The 16,539-nt window shown below is 52.9% G+C and overlaps 1 protein-coding gene across 2 annotated transcripts in view; it reads right to left on the bottom strand.

Moving 5' to 3' along the window:
- RYR1 (ryanodine receptor 1) overlaps positions 1-16,539 on the bottom strand; it is a 155,728-nt gene that overhangs the window by 54,490 nt on the left and 84,699 nt on the right. Inside the window, exons 67-81 of one of the 2 annotated variants that reach the window (XM_054462589.2) lie at positions 15,188-15,428; positions 12,156-12,243; positions 11,962-12,054; positions 11,344-11,358; positions 9,793-9,963; positions 8,235-8,294; positions 7,503-7,640; positions 6,870-6,982; positions 6,593-6,689; positions 6,233-6,339; positions 2,730-2,781; positions 2,535-2,600; positions 576-675; positions 176-255; positions 4-80 (exon numbers count right to left, since the gene is read on the bottom strand). In XM_054462589.2, the coding sequence (XP_054318564.2) occupies positions 4-80; positions 176-255; positions 576-675; positions 2,535-2,600; positions 2,730-2,781; positions 6,233-6,339; positions 6,593-6,689; positions 6,870-6,982; positions 7,503-7,640; positions 8,235-8,294; positions 9,793-9,963; positions 11,344-11,358; positions 11,962-12,054; positions 12,156-12,243; positions 15,188-15,428 (1,498 nt within the window). The remainder of the gene's footprint in view (positions 1-3; positions 81-175; positions 256-575; positions 676-2,534; positions 2,601-2,729; positions 2,782-6,232; positions 6,340-6,592; positions 6,690-6,869; positions 6,983-7,502; positions 7,641-8,234; positions 8,295-9,792; positions 9,964-11,343; positions 11,359-11,961; positions 12,055-12,155; positions 12,244-15,187; positions 15,429-16,539) is intronic. The other variant, XM_054462590.2, reaches the window with a different exon arrangement.

The raw sequence follows: 16,539 nt of genomic DNA, 5'->3' as shown, positions 1-16,539 counted from the left end.
CACCTGCATGTTTGCATCAGTGCCTGGATACTCTGGAAGAAGCCAACTTCCTTCTTGTCCTTAAGATAATCCAGCATTTTCTGCAGAGAGGGAGGCAGGGGAGGAGGAACTGGGAGTCACACAGGAACCTCTCACCCCTCCTTGCCTTCTTCTGAAGTCCCTTTGCCTCTGTTACCTGCTGGACCTCAGCATTGCCTCCATTGAGGATGGAGATGCCCAGCTTCAGGGTGGAGGACACCATGGCACCTGTCTCACCTGGAGGGAGTGGGAGAAAAAAGATGGTCCACCCAGTTGGAAGGCAGTGTGTTCCACCCACCAGAAAACAGCCATCCCAAGGGATGTGAGAGAAGGGGATTTAAGAGTGTGCCAAGGTGTGCATGCAGCAGTGATCGTGATTGAAGGATGAGTGAGAAATTGCAAGGCAGGTATGCAAGGGGAAGCTGCAAGGGCTGGGGTGTGCGTGCAAACCACAGGCATTGAGGGGCGGCAAATGGGTCCACAGGGAATGGGTGAGCCGGGAAGAGTGAGGTCAGGATGAGCGCACTCGAAGAGTCCAGTGCACATGTGAGGGGCACCTTTGCAGGCACTGATCATCTGCAGCACCATCTCGGCCGCTCCCCGGGTGTGCAGCCGTGCTTGCTGGTACAAGAGCCTCTGCTTCTCCATCTCTTTCTCCTGGGAAGGGAGGCAGACCCATGGGGGCAAGTCCAGGCTTTCCAGCCCAGCCTTTCCCCCTCACATTCTCACTTCTGCCCTCCCTGTTCCAGCCACATCCACAACTCACTCCTTCAACCATGAGCTCCCTCCATCCCCTGGGGCTCACACCCTCAATGTATCTCCTGTACCTAGCACAGGGCTAGGCATTAGGCAAGATCTACATAAATCAGAGCTGGGCATGCAGCAGTCTTAACTTGGGCCCATGGGCCTCCAGGCCATCTATGAACTTGGATGATGAAAAGTTATATTTTTATGTTTTCCGCCCTCTAACAGAAATGTAGCATTTCCTTCCTTTATGGATGAAGCCATAATCACAGCAATATTAGCAGAACCTGTGGCTTTGTCACCAATAAAAATCACAGATGTGGCTGGGCAAGGTGGCTCATGTCTGTAATCCCAGCACTTTGGGAGGCCGAGGTGGGGAGATCACGAGGTCAAGAGGTCAAGACTATCCCAGCTAACACAGTGAAACCCTGCCTCTACTAAAAATACAAAAAATTAGCCGGGCGTGGTGGCATGAGCCTGTAGTCCTAGCTACTTGGGAGGCTGAGGCAGGAGAATTGCTTGAACCCGGGAGGTGGAGGTTGCAGTGAGCTGAGATCACGCCACTGCACTCCAGCCTGGGCGACACAGCAAGACTCTGTCTCAAAAAAAAAAAATTACGGATGTTTCCATATCACATTATTATTGCTGTATATTCCATATCACATTATTGTTGCAGAATTAGAACCATTTCCTATTCAAATTCTGCTCTTTTGGTCCAGGAAGAGAGACTGACTCACAATGGCTTAAAGATGTCTTTAAATATCAGTTGTGTTCATCACTACTTCTCAATTATAGTAGCTGTTGGATCTACTGCTAGATCTCTTTCTTTTTTTTGAGATGGAGTCTCACCCAGGCTGGAGTGCAATGGTGTGATCTCGGCTCACTGCGACTTCCACCTCGTGGGTTCAAGCGATTCTCCTGCCTCAACCTCCTGAGTAGCTGGGATTACAGGTATGCACCACCATGCCCAGCTAATTTTTGTATTTTTAGTAGAGATGGGGTTTCACCATGTTGGCCAGGCTGGTCGTGAACTCCTGGCCTCAGGTAATCCACCCGCCTTGGCCTCCCAAAGTGCTGGGATTACAAGTGTGAGCCACTGCGCCCAGCCTTAGATCTTATTTGATAGATTAACAATGTACAAGTATTACTGGATCACAAATTCATTTTTAAAATATTTTGATAGCTATTCAATACTTGTTTCCTCTGCTATGAATTCATTTTATACATTTAAAAACATGCTCCTGAGAAAGTCTTCAGCAGATGCCAGAAGGGACTCTGGCACAGAAACAGTGAAGAAAACTATGAAGTAAATGCTTGCTGTCTCAATGAATGAATGGATCGGTGAATTGCACATTTACTAGCTCTTTCTTGCTGCCTGGCCTTGGCATATAATATTCTCCTTACGTAGAACATTTTTCTCTTTTTCTTCAACTGGCAGGCTCCTTTTATCCTTCTGCTCAGAAGTCCCCTCCTCCGAGAAGCCCTCCCTGATTCCTTTTCCTGCAGGCTGGGTCACGCATCTTGTTTGGGCTGCTTTATCCCCCCGAGGTTCCCCCATCTTGGCCCTGACCCCTCTGCCTGAGCTTCCCCCATGACCACGGTGCACACTCCGTGGTGTTAGTTTGGTAGGTGTATCTGTCTCCCCAGTGGACTGACTTGGTCACTGCTGTGTTCCCAGAGCTTTGCTCTGTGAACACATGCTGAATGAATGGGAGATGACTGCAGTCAGGGTCCCCCATCCCTCCCCTCCAGGACCTCCTGAGCCCACCTACCTCAAAAGAGACCTCAACCTCCTCTTCACCTTCGCCGTTCTCCCCTCCCTCCTCCAGGTGGCAGCTCTGGGGAGGGGGTATCAGTTAAGGGATGAACAAAGCAGACCCCTCCATCCCGCCCCAGCCCTTTTTGTGGACAAGCACTGCAGGTGGGGAGAGGGAAATCTGCCCCAGATGAGGGGGGTGGGGCCTCACCTTTGCCATGATATCGGCATAGGCCATGTACAGGTAATCCTCGTCCAGTTTGCTGGGGAAGTAAGCAGGGGAGTGGTCAGGACCCGGTGGAGAGGACCCCCATCTTATAAGAGCTTCTGGGCAGGGTGCGGTGGCTCATGCCTGTAATCCCAACACTCTGGGAGGCTGAGGCAGGCAGATCACTTGAGGTCAGGAGTTCGAAACCAACCTAGCCAACATGGTGAAACCCCGTCTCTACTAAAAGTACAAAAAATTAGCTGGGCGTGATCGTGCTTGCCTGTAATCCCAGCTACTCAGGAGGCTAAGGCAGGAGAATTGCTTGAACCCAGGAGGCAGAGGTTGCAGTGAGCTGACATTGCACCACTGTACTCCAGCCTGGGTGACAGAGCAAGACTCCATCTCAAAAAAAAAAAAAAAAAAAGAGCTTCTGGTTTCCTTTGGAGGGCCAACCCTCCCCATGCTCAGGCTGTATGACTCAGGTGGCTGGAGTGGCCATTGCCAGGGTGGCTTGTGACAAATGCATGGCCAATGAGGACTTTTATCTGTGTGGCCATGATGACAGGTAAGAAATGGTCATGTTGTCCATGCTGTCCAGCAACATCCATTCTGGGAGTTGTTGTTTTGTTTATTTTGTTTTTGAGACAGGGTCTTGCTCTGTTGGCCAGGCTGGAGTGCAGTGGTGCAATCAAGGCTTACTGCAGCCTCAACCGCCCAGGCTCAAGTGATCCTCCCACATCAGCCTCCTGAGTAGTTGGGACTACAGGCACATACCACCACACCTGGCTAATTTTTCCATTTTTTTTGTAGAGACGGGGTCTTGCTATGTTGCCCAGGCTGGTCTCGAACTCCTGGACTCCCAAAGTACTGGGATTACAGGTGTGAGCCACCACGTCTAGTCCATTCAGTGAGGTTTGCTGGAGCTAATGGTGGAGGCACTCCCTTTCCACTGGGGATGCTAAAATGGAGTGATGGAAGGCTGGAGCTCCCAGGGCCATCTTGCCACCTGTCAGCCCAATAACAAGTATGGCCAATCTCTTTCTGCTTGGGTCTCCTCTACAATGGCCAACACCTGCTGAGTGTTTACACTAACACCATGTCAGTGCCTGTTCTAGGTGCCTTGTATATATTAACAAACTGACCCTCACAGTTATCCAGTTGGGTGGGTATGTTACTAGCCCTATTTTATAGGTGGGGGAACTAAGATACAAAGACCCTTCTTGGCTGGGATCACACAGCTTGCGCTGGGACTCAACTTGGATGGCCAAACTCCAGAGCCATTGCTCTCCCACAGGATGCAAAATGGGATGCTCAAATTCTTCATCACCTTGCAGCCCGAGATGGCCTCATGTCAGAATTTCTGGCCAATGAGATCTGTGTGGAAGCTCACCAGAGAGATAAAGAGACCAAAGAAGGCTGGGCATGGTGGCTCACGCCTGTAATCCCAGCACTTCGGGAGGCTGAGGCAGGCAGATCACCTGAAGTCAGGAGTTTGAGACCAGCCTGGACAACATGGCAAACCGTGTCTCTACTAAAAATACAAAAAAAAAAAAAAAAAAAGAGAAAGAAAAAAGAAAAACAGCTGGGCATGGTGGCATGCACCTGTAATCCCAGCTACTTGGAAGGCTGAGGCAGAAGAATCGCTTGAACCCAAGAGGTGGAGATTGCAGTGAGCCAAGATCGCGCCATTGCACTCCAGCCTGGGCAACAAGAGCAAAACTCCGTCTCAAAAAAAAAGAGAGAGAGAGAGAGACCAAAGACCTTGCTAAGGGTGAAGAGTGGGGACCCTTTCTCCTTCTTTCTGCCTGGCATGTGGCCGTGATGCCTAGAAGTGCAGCATCCACCCAGGACTACAGACAAAAGCTAAGAAGGGCAGAGCAGAAAGCTAGAAAGACCCTGGGCCCCTGTCACTGTCCCTGTGCCACTGCCCAGTCCTGAAGTCTTTAGCTCTTGACTTCACGTTATGTAAGAAAAATAAATCCCTGCCAGGCGCGGTGGCTCAGGCCAGTAACCCCAACACTTTGGGAGGCTGAGTGGGGAGGATTGCTTGAGTTCAGGAGTTTGAGACCAGCCTGGGCAACATAGTGAGACCCCCATCTCTACCAAAAAAAAAATAAATAAATAAATAGCCAGGCATGGAGGCACGTGCCTGTAGTCCCAGCTACTCAGGAGGTTGAGGCAGGAGGATCTCTTGAGCCTGGGGTGATGTGAAGTAGGGGGTCTGAGCTGAACTGAGCTATGATATGACACTGCATTCCAGCCTGGGCAAGAGAGCAAGACTTTCTCAAAAAATAAAAAAATAGGCCAGGTGCAGTGGCTCACGCCTGTAGTCCCAGCACTTTGAGAGGCCGAGGCGGGAGGATCACTTGAGGTCAGGAGTTTGAGACAAGCATAGCCAACATGGTGAAAGCCTGTCTCTACTAAAAATACAAAAATTAGCTGGGCGTGGTGGTGGGCGCCTGTAATCCCACTTGCTTGAACCTGGGAGGCGGAGGTTGCAGTGAGCTGAGATTGTGCCACTGCACTCCAGCCTGGGTGACAGAGCAAGACTCCATCTCGAAAATAAATAAATAAATAAATAAATAAAAGAAACAAATGAAAAATAAATCCCTGTGCCTTCATTCCCTTATCCACACAAAGGAGCTGCAATAATCCATCTCACAGCGTGGCGGTTAAGTGAGAGGATATAGATATCCCCGCTTAGCTTGGTGCCTGACACATAATAAGCATTTGATGAATGGCTGCCTGCTATTGTCAGCAGCAGCAGCAGCAGCTGCACCATCTGCATCACAATTATTTATTACTAAGCCTGTCATTAGCCCACATGAAGCTTTTGAGGGAATTAGAGAAAACCTCCCCACTACTTCTGTCTGTTGGAAATTTGTCATACACATGGATTTTTTTCATAATATACTGATTTTATTTGAGCAAGACACTTTCTTCTAGAAAAGTCTAGTTAATCTACATTGTCTGTGATATGAATCCGTCAGAGATGCCCTTGTGAAGTGTTCAGCCATGCAACGATGTATGGTAGCTGTGCCTGTCCTAGCAAAGTGACATTTACGTTTCCTTTCTTTTCTTTTTGAGACAGAGTCTCGCTCTGTCTCCCAGGCTGGAGTGCAGTGGTATGATCTCGGCTCACTGCAACCTCCGCCTCCCGGGTTCAAGCGATTCTTCTGCCTCAGCCTCCTGCGTAGATGGGATTACAAATGCCCACCACCAAGCCTGGCTATTTATTGTATTTTTGTAGAAACGGGGTTTTGCCATATTGGCCAGGCTGGTCTTGAACTCCTGGGCTCAAGTGATTGCCTGCCTTGGCCTCCCAGATTGCTGGGACTACAGGCGTGAGCCACTGTGCCTGACCAGCAAAGTGACATTTAAAGATCCCTCTGTCTTGGGCTCCCCCAGGACCTGGAGGGCCTCTCCTGAGGCACAGGGAAGCTGCTGGGCTGGGGGTGGCCCCAGGACCTTGGGGGCATTTCTGGGGCCCTGGGAAGAGTCTTCACCTCTTTTCCGTCAGGGCAGTGCGGCTGAAGTGCAGGACCAATTGGTGCAGGGGGTCTGGCTTCTTCTCTTCCACCTCTTCCTCCTCCTCCTCCGGCTCCCCAGCTTTCTGGCGGGAGAGGGGAGGCTTGGGGAGAGGGTTTCTAGAGTCCCCTCCTATCACCGCCCCCATGTCCCTGTTGGTCTGGATTTTTTTTCTCTTTTCCCACATCCTGCGCCCTACTTTGGTTCTACTCAAGCCAGGGGCTGGCATTTCTATACCCCTTGATGTGGAGGACGACCCCCGGAGGTGTGCCAAGGGTGGCCTCCGCCCCAGCCCTATCCAGCTCGCCCCCCACTCCCCCAGGCGGGCCCCAGCTCACTGAAAGGTCATCTATCATGCGGTCCTCAAAACTGTGGTCTTCAGTCAGGATCCATGCAGCCTTGTAGCTCTCCAGGAACATGTTACATGCCCGGTGCCTGCAGGGGAGAGGTGTGACGTCACTGGGACGCGCCCTCCTCCGTGCCTCCCGACCTCCCATGCGCCTGCGGCCCCCAACCACCCCCAAGGCCCCATCACGTTGGCCCTCCATTCCCCAGACTCTCCAGCCACCCTTTCTCCGCAGGCCTTCACGCTTCCCTTGTCCCTGGGGGCCTTACGTGGGCAGGTTGTACAGGGGCGTCATACGGAAACAGGCCACTACTGCCCGCCGGCGCTGCTTGGACAAAAGCTTGTGCCACACGGCCTTCTTAGACTTGTAAGGGTGCTCGGTCTGGGGAGGGGATAGCGGGACAGTCACATCCCCAGACCCTGCTCCTCTCACGCCCAGCCCTGGATGAAACTGCCCAGCTGTGCCGAAGTCCATATTCAGGTAAGACTCACACGGCAGAAGAAAACCTTGTCTCCACCAACAGAGTCAGGGTCCTGACTCCGCCTCCAGACCTAAGTTTCCATCCTAGGCGTGGTCCCACAGAGCCAGGACCACGACCCAGGCCACGACCAATTCTACGACCCACCCAAGGCCCTGCCCACGAACTCAACGCATCTCCTCTAGGCCCCACCCCTAGACCTAAAGATCTGCCCCTTCCCCGTCCCGCCCCCAGATGCAAGATTAAGCAGCAGACCCCTCCCCCGATCCATTCTAAGCCTCACCTTAAACTCAAGGCTCCACCTCCTGCCCTGCCCCAAAACTTAATAATCATCTCCAGACCTCACCCACATTCTTGAAGCCCCTCCCCCCCGCCAGGCTCCGCCCAGAGACCTAGTAGAAAGACCCCTCCGGCCCCACCCACCTGGTCCAGGTAGTAGAGCACGGCTGACACTTCCTGGACTCTGCGCACAATTTTCTCGGGGTCATCGGCGTCCTCCTCGCGACCCGGGACGCCCCGGTACAGGGCCATCTGCCAGCGCAGAGACGGGGAGCCTTCGACCTGAGGGGAGGAAGGAGGAGTGGCCGGCGTGAGGGACCCTTCCCACAGTGTCCGCCGGATATCCCCTTTCCGTTTTTGGGAGGACTCAATGGGTGAGTGCACGTTGAGGCCTTTCTTCTTCTTCATCTTTTTGTTTTGAGACGGAGCCTCGCCCCATCACCCAGGCTGGAATACAGTGGTGCGATCTCAGCTCACTGCAACCTCTGCCTCCTGGGCTCAAGCGATTCTCCTGCTTCAGCCTCCCGAGTAGCCGGGACTACAGGCACCCGCCATCACACCTGGCTAATTTTGTACTTTTAGTAGAGACAGAGTTTCACCATGTTGGCCAGGCTGGTCTCGAACTCCTAACCTCAGGTGATCTGCCCGCCTTGGCCTTCCAAAGTGTTGGGATTACAGGCATGAGCCATTGTGCCCGGCCTAATTGTTGTATTTTTAGTAGAAACATGGTTTCGCTACGTTGGCCAGGCTGGTCTCAAACTCCTGACCTTTGAGGTCTTTCTTCGATGGCTGGTCTTTGGTAGATGCTCAAACCTTCGCTAATATTGTGGTTACTTTCTAACTTGCTTCTTTTGCTTGCAGACGAAGGAGGCATACCTTTCCCTGAAGGTGAAGGTTGTTGTGCAGAAATTCCCGGACCTCCTCATCTGTGTCTTTCTGGGGAGACAGGGCCAGGCTGGGTCACTCTGGAGGTCCCATCCTCCTCCCTGACCCACAACCCTTTCCTTCCAGGCCCAGCAACCCAGGAACTGAAGAGGTTTTTCTGGGGTGGGGGGGCGGGGGTCTGAGAGAAACAAAAGGATGCAGAGGTTGACAGGGGTCAGAAGGGGTCCTAGAGGGGCCAGAGGGTCACCGAGTCACCTTGAAGATACAGTAAGGATCGAGGGGCCTCATGGGGGTCTGGGAAGAGGAGGCAGAGGGTGACAAGAGGATTTCATCAAAGGTCAAATATGGCCAAAGAGGGATGACTGGGGGGTCAGAGTGGGGCAGGGAGTCTTTGAAGATTAGAAGGGGTCAGCAGAGGTCATGGGGGATCAGGTAGGTCAGCTGAGTCACTGGTTACACAGGGGCCAAAGGGGGCATCAGCAGGGTGGGGGTTCACTGGGGTTCCAGGACGGGGAGCCCTCAAGGACCAAGGTGAGGGGTCCATGGAGCCCTGGAGGGCTCTCTGGGGTCCTGGCAGGACTCAGCAGTCCTGGGAGGTGCCTGAGGTTCTGAGGGAAGGGGTGTCCTGGTGGTAGCAGGGGAGAAGTCGGTGGTCTTTAGGGGTCCAGGGGGTTAGTAGGTTGTCAGGGTGTTGGTGTGGTACTGGGGAAAGGGCTATAGGGGTCTTGGGGCAGAATCCTGGGAGGGTTCCTTAGAGCCCCTGAAGCTGGAAAGGATCAGAGAGGAGGGAGATTGTCCTTGTTGTCCTACACAAGGGGTAAGTGGGGTCCCAGGAGGCCTCCTTGATATACCAGCGAGCTTAAGAGGTTCTAGGGCCGGGATATTTTAGTCTCCAGGACAGTTGAGACCTCAGAGGTTTGGGTACAGTCCTGGGGATGGGGTTCATGGATCCTGGGGAGTTACTCAGGGTCACAGGGCTCCCTGAGCCCCTGAGAGTCTTGGGGGCTTAGCTGGGCATCAACAGGGCCCAGGTGTCAGCAGAGTCCTGAAGGAAAGGGATGGTGAGCCGAGGGCTCAGTGGGAACCCAGAGATTCAGTCTTGGCAGGGAGGGAAGGAGGGGTTATGAGGGTCTCAGTAGGTCCCAAGGGGCTTAAAGGGGCCTTGGTGGAGGGTTCAGAGGATCTCAGGGACTCATCTTGTTGGGGGGACTCTCAGCGTCTCAGCAGGTTTGGCATGGTCCAGTGGGGGGGGGACAGTGGGGTCCTGCAGTCCTCATGCGGGTCCCAGGGGTCCTAGAGCTTTTCTAGGTTTCGGTGAGGGCTCTTGGGTCTGTGGTGCCCTGGCAATATCTTGAACGGGGTCCTCAAGGCATCCCAGGGGCTCAGTGAGTCCTCAGCGTCCTGGAAAAGAACTCAGTGGGGTCTGAAAGGAAGGCTCCCAGGGACCTGGGGGGCTCAGTGGGATAGTGGTTGTTCCCTAGGGTCCCAGGGGTTCAGTGGGTGCCGGGCGGCATCCTGGAAGGTTCCGAGGACGGGGCTGGGCAGGCACCAGGGCGTAGCGGGTCTTGGCCAGCGTGATGAGGTCTTGGTCGGTGGGCGCACACATATTCAGGCCGATGGGCAGCATCTTCTTTAGTGTGGCCACGATCAGTGACGTCCGCACAGAGTACCGGTCCCCCCGGCGCTTCTTCTTGGTGCGTTCCTGGTCCGAGCCACCGGACTGTGGGGACACAGGGCTCAGCACCAGCCCAAGCCCTAATCCCATGCCTCAGCCCCAACCCACGGCCATCATCCACACCCCAGGCCCCAGTCTAGACACCAGGCACTCCCTCCCCAACCACCGACGACACCTCAATTTCCACCCCAGACTTGCTGACTCTACACTTCAGGCCTGCAGCCGTGACCGGAGACCCTCCAGACCCAAGCCCACAACCCAAATTCCCAGTTTCTTGTTTTTTAAACAAATTTATTTTTAGAGATGGTGTCTTGCCATGTTGCCCACTTTGGACTTGAACTCCTGGCTTCAAGTGATCCTCCTGCCTCAGCCTCCCAAGTAGCTGGGACTACAGGCACATACCACTATGCTTGCCTGGCTCCAATTTCTAACCCAGGCCCATCCAGATTTTCCCCAGTTCTGGGCCTGTCTCAACTTCTAGCAGTCCTCTTCCAGAATCCCCTAGGAACCCCAGTACAATACCCCCTCCACAGCATGCACAACCCCACACTTCACATCCCAAGACCGAGTTCTCAAGAATGAAACAAAGATGCAGGTCCACAAAGAGTTCAAGAGACGAGAAGTTGCAAGAAAAACACACTGAGAGACTGAAAAAGACAAGGAGACAGGAAGACCAAAGATGCAAGAGACATCCAGAAAGATCTGGAAGCAGAGACATGGGGCACAGAGTCCCACGGCCATGTTCTGGAGCCTTGGGTGCAGACCCGGGGCCAGGGCCACCCCAGTCATGCCAACAAGAAGCTCCGATGACAAGCTTTTGGGCAGAGCCACATCCACGCCGGCTGGCAACTTTGAGCATGACCCCTGTGCCAGGCACTGCTGCAGGCCACACATGCAGCTTCTCCCTGAGTCCTCGCAGAGCGCTGGGGTGGGGGCCGCTGGCTGGATGCCCTCAGAGGCTCAAAAGGATGACCCCAAGGTCACATGGCTAACTATCAAGACAGGATTCTAACCCCAGTCCATACAGTCCAGAGCCCAAGCTTTAAACCACCGCACGGCGAGGGTGCTGCCCCCTCCCCAACCATGCTCCACGTGCTTCTCCCACCCCCATTACCCTCGACCTCAGCCCACGATGCTTTGGTAAAAGCTGAGAGTTGCTCTTTTTTTCTTTTTTTTTTTTGGGAACAAAAGTCCAAAAAAAAAAAAAAGAAAAGAAGTCAAATTGCCAAAAGCTGAGGGTTGGGATGGGAATGGATGGGGGTGGTGGGGAGGGAAGGGAAGGGAAGGAGGATGGGTCGGGGCTGGGCGGGGAGGACAGGGGTGGGGAACAGAAGCAGGGGTTTTCTCCGGGTTGGGGGGTACAGAGGCTGGGGGAAGAGGGCATTAGCCAAGAGACATGCGGAAGGTCCCAGATGTGGGGCTGACCTGTATATCTCCCGCCTGCTTCACCGGACCGCAGACAGAGACAAGAAGGGTTACCCCAGCCCCGCAGAGAAGCCCAGGCCCAACTCCAAGTTGCCAGCACCCCACCTCCTCTGCCCCACCTGCCATGTATTCTCTAGCTGGGTATTTCCAGGCCTTGGCTCGGGGTGGGGGGGTCATTCTCTGGGACCTGAGGAGGGCAGTTCTGAGAAGGATAGGGAGGAAAGCAGGAGATGGGGTAATGGGGAGAGGAAGAAAGAAATGGAAGAGGGGGAAAATGGGGAGGAGGAGGAGGAGGGAGATGGGAGGAGAGAGAGGCTTAGAGAAGAAAATGGAGGGGAGGGAGATGGGAGGAGGAAGAAGATACAGGAGGAGGAAGGAGACAGGGATGAGAGAAGAGGGAGATGGAGAGGAGGAGGGAGATGGGAGGAGGAAGAAGATATTGGAGGAGGAAGGAGCTGGGGAGGAAGGGAGAGGGAGAGGAGGTAAGAGGGGCTGCTCTGAGGGCTGTAGGGAATGCACCCAGGACGGGCTGGCTGGGTGAGGACAGGCCAGGTAGGAAGCCCTAGAGGATGCTCCCGCCCTCTCTGCCAAGTTCTCCTCCCGGAACCAAGCCCCGACCTTAGCCATTTTGCTCTTGTTGTCAGCAGTCAGGAAGGACATGTTGTTGATCTCGTTCTGGACCACAAAGTTCTGCTCCTCGCGCTTGAAGTTCTGGTGGGGGAAGCAGTGTTGGAGATCAGACAGGTGAAGGCAGGCGCCTGTGGGCTGCGGCTCCTCTGGTTGTGGGGAGGGTGGTCGGGGTGGGCACTCACGTGGGACTTGGACCAGTAGATGAAGATCTCGCCCACCATCCTGAACAGCTCCTCTGCGCTGGGATTCGGCTCCGTCAGCCACTGCGCCCTGGGGTCAGGGGAGGGGAGGGGAGGTGAGGGAGGGGGTGGGGATCCCAGGGAAGGGGGCTGCCCAGAGAGAGATCTTGGAAGAGGAGATGGGGACCAGGAGACATCCAGTCAGAGGGATTGGGTTTCTAGGGTCATCTGGCCATTCAGATGAACATTAAAAAATTTTTTTTTCTCTGTCTCAGCCTCCCGAGTAGCTGGGACTACAGCTGACACCACGCCTGGCTAATTTTTGTATTTTTAGTAGAGACAGGGTTTCACCATGTTGGCCAGGCTGGTCTTGAACTCCTGACCTTAGGTGATCCATCCACCTCGGCCTCCCAAAGTGCTGGGATTACAGGTGTGAGCCACTGTGCCCAGCCGAACATTTAAAATTTTTTAACGATCCATTCTCTCTCTCTTTCTCTCTCTCTTTCTTTCTTTCTTTCTGAGACAGGGTCTCGATCTGTCAGGCTGGAGTATAGTGATGCGATCTCCACTCACTGCAACCTCAACCTCCCAGGCTTAAGTGATCCTCCCACTTCAGCCTCCCTGAGTAGCTGGGACTACAGGTGCACATCACCATGCCCATGCCTGGCTAATTTTTTATTTTATTTTTTGTAGCAAGAGGGTCTCCCTAGGTTGTCCAGGCTGGTCTTGAACTCCTGGGCTCGAGAGATCCTCTTTCCCTGACCTCTCAAAATGCTGGGATTACAGGTGTGAGCCACCTTCCCTGGCCTGACTATTCCTTTTTTAAAAAACTTTCTCTTTGTCTAAACTTTTCATCGAAATACATAAATATAATACATACATGCAATACATACACACACATGATACATACATATGTATTATATAACCTACATATTAAGAAGTTTCAACCTGGTGAATTATCACAAAGTGAACACACTTGTGTAGCCACCACCAAAGTCAAGAAATAGGACATTTCTGGTCCCTGAAAGTACTATCATGGCCCCTCCCAGCCACTCCCCCTTCCTCCTCCTGAAAAATCATCCTTATTCTAACTTCTAGGCTAAAAACTTTTAAAAAAAATTTCTTTCAACCGGGCGCAGTGGCTCATGCCTGTAATCCCAGCACTTTGGGAGGCTGAGGCGGGCAGATCACGAGGTCAGGAGATCGAGACCATCCTGGCTAACACGGTGAAACCTCCTCTCTACTAAAAAATACAAAAAAATTAGCCAGGTGTGGTGGCAGGCGCCTATGGTCCTAGCTACTTGGGAGGCTGAGGCAGGAGAATGGTGTGAACCCAGGAGGGGGAGCTTGCAGTGAGCAGAGATTGCACCACTGCACTCCAGCCTGGGCGACAGAGTAAGACTCCATCTCAAGAAAAAAAAATTTCTTTTTTTCTTTTTTGAGACAGGGTCTCGCTCTGTCGCCCAGGCTGGAGTGCAGTGGTGTGATCTCAGCTCACTGCAACCTCCACCTCCCAGGTTCAAGTGATTCTCCTGCCTCAGCCTCCCACTCAGGAGTACTTAGCTGGGACTACAGCTATGCGCCACCACGCCCGGCTAATTTTTGTATTTTTAGTAGAGACAGGGTTTTCCATGTTGCCCAGGCTGGTCTCAAACTTCTGAGCTCAAGTGATCCACTCTCTTTGGCCACCCAAAGTGCTGGGATTACAGGCATGAGCCACTGCACCCAGCATAAAATTTCTTTTTTTTTTGAGACAGGGTCAGAATCTAAGTAGGTTCACATATTTTATTTTACTCATTTACTTGTATTTTAAAAAAAAACAAAAAAACCTTATTGAGACAGGGTCTATCTCTGTTGCCCAGGTTGGAGTGCAGCAGTGTGATCATAGTTCACTGCAGCTTTGACCTCCTGGGCTCAAACGATCCTCCCACCTCAGCCTCCCAGTCCTAGCCTGAGGCCAGGACTACAGGTGTGTGTCACCATCCCTTATTTTTGTATTTGTTTTCTTTTTTTGTAGAGACAGGGTTTCGTCATGTTGGCCAGGCTGGTCTCAAACGCCTGACCTCAGGTGATCCGCCCACCTCGGCCTCCCAAAGTGCTGGGATTATAGGCATGAGCCACCATACCCAGCCTATATGTCTTTCATGGTGTATTGTTATGTTAAAAAAGCAGCTAAGTGTGGTGGCTCACTTCTGTAATCCCAACACTTTGGGAGGCTGAGGTGGGAGGATCACTTGACCCCAGGAATTCGAGACCAACCTGGGCAACATAGTGAGACCCCATAAAAATACAAGAATTAGCCGAGCATGTTGGTGTGAGCCTATAATCCCAGCTACTCAGGGGCAGAAGCAGAGGATCGCTTGAGCCCGGGAACCGAGGCTGCAGTAAGCCATGATCATGCCACAGCACTCCAGCCTGGGCAACAGAGCGAGACCCTGTCTCAATTAAAAAAAAAAAAAAGCAAACTGTTCCTTACAGTGTTGTACATAGTGACAAAGAAATCGACACAATCTAAATGTCCAGCATTAGGAGAATGATTTTAAAAAAATCACACTGGCCAGGTGCGTTGGCTCACAACTGTAATCCCAGCACTTTGGGAGGCCGAGGCAGGCAGATCATGAGGTCAAGAGTTCAAGACCAGCCTGGTTAACATGGTGAAAATCTGTCTCTACTAAAAATACAAAACTTAGCTGGGCGTGGTGGCATGCACCTGTAATCCTAGCTACTGGGGAGGCTGAGGCAGGAGAATCACTTGAACCCAGGAGGTGGAGGTTAAAGTGAGCCGAGATCACGCCACTGCATTCCAGCCTGGGCAACAAAGCGAGGCTCTGTCTCAAAAAAAACCAAAAAAACCCCAAAAACCAAAAACAAAAAGAAACAAGTGGGCTGGGTGTCGCTGGGCCAATGCGCTCAAAGCCAGAAGGGGCCAGAGCATTGGAAGAAGTATCTAGCCAGTCAGGAGGCGGAGATCAGATGGGGCTGGAGGATGCAGGAGGTCGGGGTGGAGGGCATGGGGACGGCGGGGCGCCGCTGACCTGTTGTTGTCCACATAGCGGATGAGCAGTGGATACAGGGCGTACAGGTCCCGGCAGAGCACGGAGAACTCGTCCCGCACCAGCAGCTCGCCCTCCTGGGCCTCGGCCTTGGCCTCCAGGCGCAGCTGCTCCTCCTCGGACACCACCTTCCCTGCCCTCTTGCGCAGCCGCCCAATAGTTGGTATGAAGTGGGACTGCAGGAGCTCCGGCCGTGCACGGCTCACGATGGGCTGTGCGAACACTGCAGGGGTGCAATGGGCTCCGATGCCACCTTCGGCCTCCGACACAGGCCCCAAACTCTGTTCCTAGCCCAACTCCCAAACAGCATCTCCAACCTAGCAGCTGCCATTTGACCCCAGCCTGACCCTAACCTTGGATATAGTCCCTGAACACTGATCCCAGCCATAGCCTCTAACCTGAACCTAAGACCCAGTCCCTATCCTGTGACCCCAGCCTGGCACAAATCCCTGACCTCTGACCCCCAACAACTGAAGCCTCACCTGTTACCTCACTTTTTTTTTTTTTTTTTTTTTTGAGACAGAGTTTCACTCTTGTCGCCCAGGCTGGAGTGCAATGGCGCAATCTCGGCTCATTGCAACCTCCGCCTCCCGAGTTCAAGCGATTTTCCTGCCTCAGCCCCCTGAGTAGCTGGGATTACAGGCGTCTGCCACCACACCCAGCTAACTTTTGTATTTTTGGTAGAGACAGGGTTTCACCATGTTGGTCAGGCTGGTCTCGAACTCCTGACCGCAGGAGATCCACCCGCCTCGGCCTCCCAAAGTGCTGGGATTACAGGCGTGAGCCACTGCACCTGGCCTGTTACCTCACCCTTAACTAGCATGATCCCTGACCCCAATCTTTAACCTCTGATCTGGACCATACCCAGACTCTTACCTCACTATGTGATTTCTGGCTATGACCCCAAGGTCGTGAATGGGCTTCTTGCCTCAGCCTCTGGCCCCTGACCCTGGCCTCTGATCCCAGCTCCTGATTTCTAGGTTGACCCTGATCTACAATCTGTTTCCTTACACAAATACTTTTTTTTTTTTTTAAATAATAGAGGTGAGATTTCATCACGTTGCCCAGGCTAGTCTTGAACTCCTGGTCTCAAGTGATCCACCCACCTTGGCCTCTCAAAGTGCTGGGATTACAGGCATGAGCCATCGTGCCTGGCCCTGACATGAAACTTCTGAATCAGGAAACCTAACCCTTTGAGGATCCTCTTTTCTTTTCTTTTCTTCTCTTTTCTTCCTTCCTTTCTTCCTTCCTTCCTTCTTTCCTTCCTTTTTTTCCCTCCCTCCCTCCCTCCATCCTTCCTTCTTTCTTTCTTTCCTTTTGTTTTGTTTGTTTGT

Source organism: Pongo pygmaeus, chromosome 20 (assembly GCF_028885625.2).
Source record: "Pongo pygmaeus isolate AG05252 chromosome 20, NHGRI_mPonPyg2-v2.0_pri, whole genome shotgun sequence".
NCBI lineage: Eukaryota > Metazoa > Chordata > Mammalia > Primates > Hominidae > Pongo > Pongo pygmaeus.
The sequence above is the reverse complement of the archived record's forward strand: the minus strand, read 5'-3'. Positions and strand labels throughout refer to the sequence as shown.